This window comes from Molothrus aeneus, chromosome 1 (genome assembly GCF_037042795.1).
Source record: "Molothrus aeneus isolate 106 chromosome 1, BPBGC_Maene_1.0, whole genome shotgun sequence".
NCBI lineage: Eukaryota > Metazoa > Chordata > Aves > Passeriformes > Icteridae > Molothrus > Molothrus aeneus.
Genome location: NC_089646.1, coordinates 95097377 through 95105160, shown reverse-complemented (window position 1 = coordinate 95105160; position 7784 = coordinate 95097377). Strand labels below are relative to the sequence as shown.

Below are 7784 nucleotides of genomic sequence, written 5' to 3'. Positions count from 1 at the left end.
TCTTTCTAATATCCAACCTAAACCTCCCCTGGAACAACTTGAGGCCATTTCCTCTTCTCAGAGAGCCAGCCATCTCCCACCTGGCCACAGCCTCCTTCCAGGGATTTGTAGAGTGATTAAGGCCCCCTGAGCCTCCTTTTCTCCAAGTTAAATATCCCCAGCTCCCTCAGCCACTCCTCATAAAATTTGTGCTCCAGCTTCACCAGTTCCATTGCCCTTCTCTGGACCCGCTCCAGCAGCTCAATGTCCTTCTTAAATCGAGGGCTTCAAAACTCAACACAGTACTCAAGGTGCGGCCTCAACAGTACCAAGTACAGTGGGACAACCTCCTCCCTAGTCCTGCTCACAACACTGGTTTTGATACAGGCCAGGAAGCCATTGGCCTCCTTGGCTACCTGGGCACACACTGGCTCGCATGCTTTTCCACCAGCACTTTTCCAGCCACTCTGTCCCCAGCGCTGCCTGCGGTTGTTGTGGGCAGGACCCGACACTTGGCCTTGTTGAACCTCATGCCGTCCATCTCAGCCCATTGATTTAGCCTGTCCAGATCCCTCTAGCCGTCTCCATCCGCGGAAACCTCAACTGCATCGTTTTAACACATATATGCGTGCAAGACCAAGAAAAACGTGTATGAAAACACAGCTTTACAAGGGTGACCGGCACCGCACGCGCGGCGAGCAGCCCCCCGCCTTCCCACTCCTGAATGGAGCCGGGGCCCCCCGCCCGCGGAGGGCGGGCTGTGGCGGTGGCAGCGGCGGTGGCGGCGCTTGGCATGGCGGGCGCTGTAGTGACCTCGCTGGGAGTCGCTCCCGGCGGCGGGCGGGAGAGGGAGCCCGCTCAAACTACCGCTCCCAGGGCCCGCGCCGCCGCTCGCTGCTCCGCCGTCCCAAACATTTCCGCCGGGGCAGCGGCCAGCGGCGGCCGGCGGCGATAAAGGTTCAGGTGGGCTCCTGAGCTGGAGCAGCGGTCATTGGGGCGGGAGGCTGCCCGGGCACTTCCCTGAGGGCTCCCCGGTGGCGAGCGGCACAAAGTCTCCGTTCGGCTGGCCTGCACTGCCGTGCCCCTGTGAGGGCGGCGGGGGCCATGCCCGGCGTGCTGCCCCGGACGCTGCCCGCCGCCCTCGGGCGGGGCTGCCTGGGCCGCTGGCTGCTCGCCACTCGCGGGTGGGCGCTCCTGGGGGCCGGCACCCCGTCCTGCTCCTGCCCGCGGTGGCGGCACCAGCCCCCGCTGCTGCTCGGGGCCGCCCGTCAGAGCTTCGGGACGCGGGCGGGAGGGCTGAAAGCTGCAAAACCTGGAGATAATAGCAAGGATGTGTCCGTGCAAAGGGCGCTGAACGAGGAAACGCTGGTGTCGGCGGCTCAGAAAGGTAAGGCGGGGGATGCTGTGTGCTGCTCAGAAGGGCTGGAGGCTGTTCCTTCTGCAACCAAAGTTTTGTAGTTCCAAACATCAAGTATCTAGAAAGAAAACGATCTCAGCACACCAAGCCGGTTTCTTTTCCCATCGTATTGTTTGGAGCAGATGTGTATGCATTGCACAATCAGACCAAATTATATGACTTCTTCTAAACAGCCTGTTGATTTAAGTAATTATCAGGCACAAGATGTAATAGCCCCTCGTTTTCCTTTTCAGAAGGAAAACCTATCATATGCGGCCTGTCTGTACGGATGTTGAAATAAGTTCACCTCCAACAAAATTGTCAAAGCTCTACATGTGATGGTAGTTTCTTTATGGATTGCCTTCACTTTAGTTGGTCTCATTCACTTCTGTGAAAAGTAGTTACTATATAACTAGCCTCAGAAAATTTAAGTACTTTGAAATGACTTACGAAAAACACTTTCAAGTGATTAGAAGACTGCAGGAGAAGTAGTTATTAATGTTTCCTCCATAACTTTTACTCCACTGAAATGCACACTTTATCACTAAAAGATAGTAGTCTCTTTCCAAGTACTCAAATATTTTGAAACAGAGAATCTCCTATGACTTATTTTTTGGTGTATACTAACACTTGTACTTTAGATCAAAATTGAAAGATAAAAACTAGTCAGACAAACAGCAGTTAATGTTAAAAAATTATTTTGGTGTAATATTCCCCTTTTTATTTTTCTATTGATTGCAAATTCATAAAATCAGTTATTTTCAGTGTGTGCAACTTACAAGCTTTTACTTTTTTATTTTTACTTCTTTTCTTTGCATAAGGATTTCAGTGGTTGTGGGTTTAGGTAGTAGCATGAATACTGCAGTGCTAAATCCCTCATTAGTTCCCGAAAAATCTGGCTCTCATGCACCCAAAAAGTAGCAGTAATTGCTACTTTAGATCTTGAAAACATCTGGCAAACAAAGTAATAAGGCTTAATACAGAGATGTAAATATGCCCTGTACAATAGAAGAGATGTTCCATGGTCTCTTTTACATCAATGAGGCATTAAGGAAACTGTTACTGGAATTTTTTCTTCTGCTAAAATGTTATTTGAGCTACAGACTAACAATAGAGCATTTATGTAAGAAAGTCATACAAGTGTTATTATCCAAGGTTGTAACTTATGTATTGTTTTCTGTTTAATTTCAGTGAAAGAAGCTGGAAGAGACTTTACCTATTTTATTGTGGTGCTTGTTGGAATTGGTGTTACAGGTTATTTTTTTAAATTACATTCTTAATCAGAACACACTTTTCATTAATTCCACCTGGTTTGAAAAGTTTTCATTCCATCTGATGTTGTTTCTGTTACAGGTGGTTTGTTCTATGTGATTTTTAAAGAGCTGTTCTCTTCCTCTAGTCCAAATAAGATCTATGGAGATGCCTTGGAGAAATGCAGATCTCACCCTGAGGTTGGTTTTTGAACTTTAGTCCTAAGTTTTTGTTTCTCAGTAGCTACTGTCTCTCTTCAAGTCAAAACTTTGTGCAAGGAATCTCACAAGCTACGTGAAGCCCCACGTGGTGCTTGAGCAGTTCTGCCAGTGCTTTTAGCTGGCATGGGGTGGCTCAGCTCCAGAGCCAAGCCTCCATTAGGACAAGTCAGTGCAAGCATTGAGCTTGTGCTAGCCTGTGCCACAGACCAAAAACTGATGGAAATACAGTCTGTCCTTCAGAGCATGTGCTTGTGTCACCATACAGAAAGTTTTGGGGACTTTTCTGAGTGCCTGCTAAATGTAGCACTTGAATTCTGCAGGTCAGAGACGCAACTGGTCCCACTAAGCTCTGTAGATCTTACCTGCTGCCTTTTCTCAGCACACTTACTCTATTATGACACTTCACTATCGTTCTATCATTCTGTGAGGCGCTGCACTGATAACCAGGAATTTAAATTTTTTCATTTGGAGCACAATTAGCATTCTTTTGGCTAACTGAAAAACAGATGGAGAATAGTCATGGGATCACACAGTTGTCATAGCTAGGTGTAAACAAAAATCAACATGAAACTAGATTAAAAAAAAAAAATGCTTCAGACAAAACATCCTTCAAACAAGGTTGCCACAGATGCCTTTGAGGATAACCTAGAAATTAAGTGACAAGTTGTTGCTCAAATAAAAATAAAGACTGCTTGGGAGCAAGTTTGCAGAATTAAAACGTCTTTCTAGTACTCGCACAGTAAAACTTAACCTTCCCTTCTAACCAAATTTAAAGTAAGTTTAAGATTAAGTTGAACTTCTCTGACTCTATAGATCTGAAAAAAGATTACTAAATTTCTTATTCAGTAGTATTTTTTAGATAATATGAAGGGGAGTGCATTTGCATTTTAAACTTCAAAAGATATTCTCTTGGAGGAGATGTGAGCAAATATTTTTTGCTTTTTTTTTTTTTTTTTTACACAAAATGTCAGTTTACATGTCTTCATCTCAGAAAACAGTACAAATGGAGGATATCAATAGGATTTATTTTAGACATTTAATAACGGGACTGTAAAGAATAAAAAGGACTGGAATACAGAGGAGTTTTCCTTAAACTGTTTTCTTTCATAAACACTTCTATTCTTGACATGTTAAATTCTCCAGGGGCATTTTGTTAAAAGAAGATGCATTCACAGCAGAGGCAGGAGCTGATACTGGAATACCTGTTTTTATGTGATCCTTTCTGACAGCTCAAACCTCTTTTCTCTTGTAGATAATTGGTGTTTTTGGTGACTCTATAAAAGGTTATGGAGAGGCAACAAGAAGAGGAAGACGACAGCATGTCAGGTACCCCTTGGTGTTTGCCCCATAAAGACATCAGTTTTTTGCACAGCAAAGATATTTTTGGATTACAAGTTAGTTCTAGAGTGATGAACTGTTTGTGACACATCCTGTCACTTTTGATTGAACGTACAAGTTTTTTGCAGTACCTCTTGTGTGCCATACACCACTAAGTACAGTGTAGATAGAATATAAAATGCCAATTCTGAGTGCCTCAAAACAAGCGATGTCATCATGGTAGACATAGAGCTCTCCAAAAAATAGGATGAGTCTGCAAAGAGTAGTACAGAGGCCTAGGCTTGCATGGGGGGGAGCAATAATCTGACAGAAGTTTACAGTCTGAAACTATACTGAACTTTTTTGGTACTTGAGGCAACATCTCTACTGTGTATTTAACAGAACATCTATCACCTAAACCTTTCATGAGTCTCTCTATTACTTTTCTTTTGAAAGAAACAACAGAATTATTTCTTACAAAACATAAGTCCTCCCTGCTTTATTGGGTTATTTGGCAGGAATATATTCAATGAGGTTTCATATAGAATGAGACACATAAGCCCAGACACAGGTTGAACCATGAAATTGAGATTTTTTTATTTTGTGTGATGAAAGTGACTTTTACTCTTTGAAGCTTTATCTCTTCACCAGACTCTATGAAATAATGTTTAAAGCGAAGCTGCTAAATGAAATTGATGTGCACAAACATTCTGAGCACGTGTCTGTAAATAAGTAAATTTACTATGAATCAGCTTTCCTAGTATTTAATTTCCATAATTTTGAATGCCTTGTATTTTAAATAATTTTTTGAGCTGAGAACTAGGTAAGATTGTAGAGTTGCATCTGCAGTATAAGAATGATTTTAAATATTTATCTCAAAAATCTACAGGGTTTTCTGTGTATGAACACCTTGAATGTAAATTTACTGCAGTAAGGCTCTTTGTTCATATTTGTTCTCTCTACCCCAGCATGTCACTTTAAACTGTATTGGAAGTTTATTTCACAGTGTGTACCTGGGCATGCCTTATAGAAATAAAGATTGGTGCTAAACAGCAGTTAATAATTTCAGTAGGAAACATAAACTGGCACCAGAACTCTCATGGGATCATTAGTTTCCCAAAGTAGTCACTTTGAAAGTGATGTGCTATTTATTTAATACATGAGCATAACCCAACTCCAGTCTAAATACCAGCATTTAGGTTGGAGATCTCAAACAGTGCCAAAGTTACACAATTTTAGCCGAACAAAATTATTGCTAAAGTAAAGCACATAGTAAACTGTTTGTTTTGATGTGGTTTAACAAACCTGATAATTAATTTGTAAAAACATGCTCTGTATGTTTTGGCTTGATGACTTAGTTTAAGTGCCTAAGAAAACTCTGGAGGTCTTGGTGGTGTGGGGTCCCTTTTTAGCTGTTGGGCTCCAAATCTCCAAGTCAGGGTTTTTTTAGAATAAATACAAGGAATTTCCATAGTCTTCAGCAGTGGATTGCTTTTCAGTTTTGAGGGGAGGACTGGGGTGAGGACATTTAAGCATTTAATCTCTCAATGCTCAGCAGCTAATTAGCTCTTCTAACTCCACTAGTCCTTAGGCACTCACAGTAAAGCTTGAGAGGAGCAGTAGAGAAGGAAGCCAAGGTAGCATAAGGACACCACCGGAATACACTTTCTTACAAAATAAGTAAGCAACTCCTCTGAGTAAGTTTAAATTTGAAGTCTTAACTAGCATATAATCTGTATTCTTGCTGGGTGGTTGGGTTTTTGTTTTGTGTTGCTGTTTTTAGTCACATTGAATACGTAAAGGATGGACTGAAACACATGCGTTTGAAGTTCTATATTGAGGGCACTGAATCAGGGAAACAGGGAACAGTCCATGTGGAAGTCAAAGAGGTATGTACAATTGCTTGATACTCCTGACAAGCTTAGTCTTGAATTTAAACCACCAAAGAGAAACAAACACTCTGAAATTCTTTTCTTTCCAGAATCTTGAAACAGGAAGATTCGAGGTTCGCTACATATTTGTGGATGTTGAGACATATCCGAGAAGAACCATTGTCATAGAGGACAACAGATAGCCAATGATCAAAGCTGCTGCCTTACCTCACATTGGAAAATGTTGTAGCCAGCCTGCATATGGATTGTGTGGTGTTGCCAATTGTGTCTCACAGCTTCAGGGCTGTGTTAAGGGATGTAGCCTCTCAGGGCCTCCACTAAGGACTTTTGATAATAACAGATATGTGATTTGAAGTGAAATCAATGAAATATAGCCAAATGATCATGGTAGATATTCTTGACATAGGAAAATAATATCTCCTAATAAACAGTTTAATGCTGGATAATACCTCTGCACACCCAAAACCTGAGTTTTCCAAGGTTTTAGGTTTGGATGGGGAGTTTTTTGTCTTCCTTGGCTTGGATTTCCCACTACCACTGCAATAAAGAAAGGGGTGGTTTAACTGTAGACAGAACTCTACTGTTTTCATTTTGGATACCTTTTTAGGTAAGAAGGTAAAACGGTAGCAATGCAAAAGAGATCTGGGCATGTAAGGGTAGGAATGGTGGAGGCCATAACAAACAACTGTACAACGTAACAAACACCCATAACAAACAACTGAAGATAAAGACTTCAATATTGGTGTCTTATAAATAAATTACCAGCAAGTAGAACATCACTGCCATCTGCTCTTTCCAGTGTTTGCCATTCTGCTCCACATGGTTGTAGCAAGATGGGGGTTGGCCATTTATCCTAGGCAATTAGTGACAGGACAAGAGGACATGGCCTCAAGCTGTGTCAGGGGGGATTTGGGTTGTACATTACCTTTAAAATATTTAGAAAACCACAATATTCCATTTAAACTTCTCTCTTTCCCACCTTGTCTGCATCTACATGTGATAAACACACATGTGGTGGTTATCAGGGCATGTCTTTCATCCATAAAGTGTTCCACATTATTTTCTTTTACTGCCTGCATCACCTTTCTAGCTAAGATTTACCAGGATCCTTCTGTATATTTCATGAAAGGGGGACACAGCTGCTAAGGACATCACTTCTCCTGTGTTGTGGAAAAGCTGACAATATGTTTGATAAAATGAAGACAAAAAGTAGCAGAAGAAATCCACCTTTATCTGACCTTAGATGTACTAGTGTTCTTAATTTGAACAAATGGTAAATACAAGGCTCAAATGCTTTCCAGTCTCAGTGGAGGAAAGCTTTTTGGAATTCTTTTTCTAGAACATCTCATCAGTAAAGAAAAAGAAAAGAACTTCATAGCTTGATTTTTCAGCTTTGTACTAGCTAGATACCTATCACCAGCAAGATTATTTAAGCCCCTCGAAACTTCAGGAGTAGTAAAGCTTTGGGAACTGGTAACTTCTTTCTATATTCCTCCTGAGGCTGAAGTGGTCTTTATGGACTGGACTCGCACCCATGCTTACAAAATTTTCTTGAATTCTGTTTTATGCAAACACATATGGAGGTATCTTAATCAAAATTAGGTGAAGATTAGTTGAACAAGACATCTGGAATAGAAAACATTGATTTCTTGTGTAGTATTACCTTTCCTGGTGGTAGTTTGCACTGGAGGGGAACAGCTGCATTCACTGAGTTTAAGCATTAGGGTT

The 7784-nt window shown here is 41.7% G+C and overlaps 1 protein-coding gene across 1 annotated transcript; it reads left to right on the top strand.

Moving 5' to 3' along the window:
- The first annotated feature begins 917 nt into the window (after window positions 1-917).
- Window positions 918-6624, top strand: TIMM21 (translocase of inner mitochondrial membrane 21). Its single transcript, XM_066561136.1, has 6 exons — window positions 918-1366; window positions 2567-2629; window positions 2729-2826; window positions 4100-4173; window positions 5948-6053; window positions 6146-6624. The coding sequence occupies exons 1-6, from the start codon at window positions 1084-1086 to the stop codon at window positions 6236-6238; spliced, it is 717 nt and encodes a 238-aa protein (XP_066417233.1). The 5' UTR covers window positions 918-1083; the 3' UTR covers window positions 6239-6624.
- The last annotated feature ends 1160 nt before the right edge of the window (window positions 6625-7784 follow it).

Coding starts and splice junctions, on each gene's coding strand:
- TIMM21 (XM_066561136.1), top strand. CDS start 1,084: ATGCCCGGCGTGCTGCCCCGGACGCTGCCCGCCGCCCTCGGGCGGGGC. Junction 1,367..2,566: donor GGTGTCGGCGGCTCAGAAAG/GTAAGGCGGGGG, acceptor GTTTAATTTCAG/TGAAAGAAGCTGGAAGAGAC. Junction 2,827..4,099: donor AATGCAGATCTCACCCTGAG/GTTGGTTTTTGA, acceptor TTTCTCTTGTAG/ATAATTGGTGTTTTTGGTGA.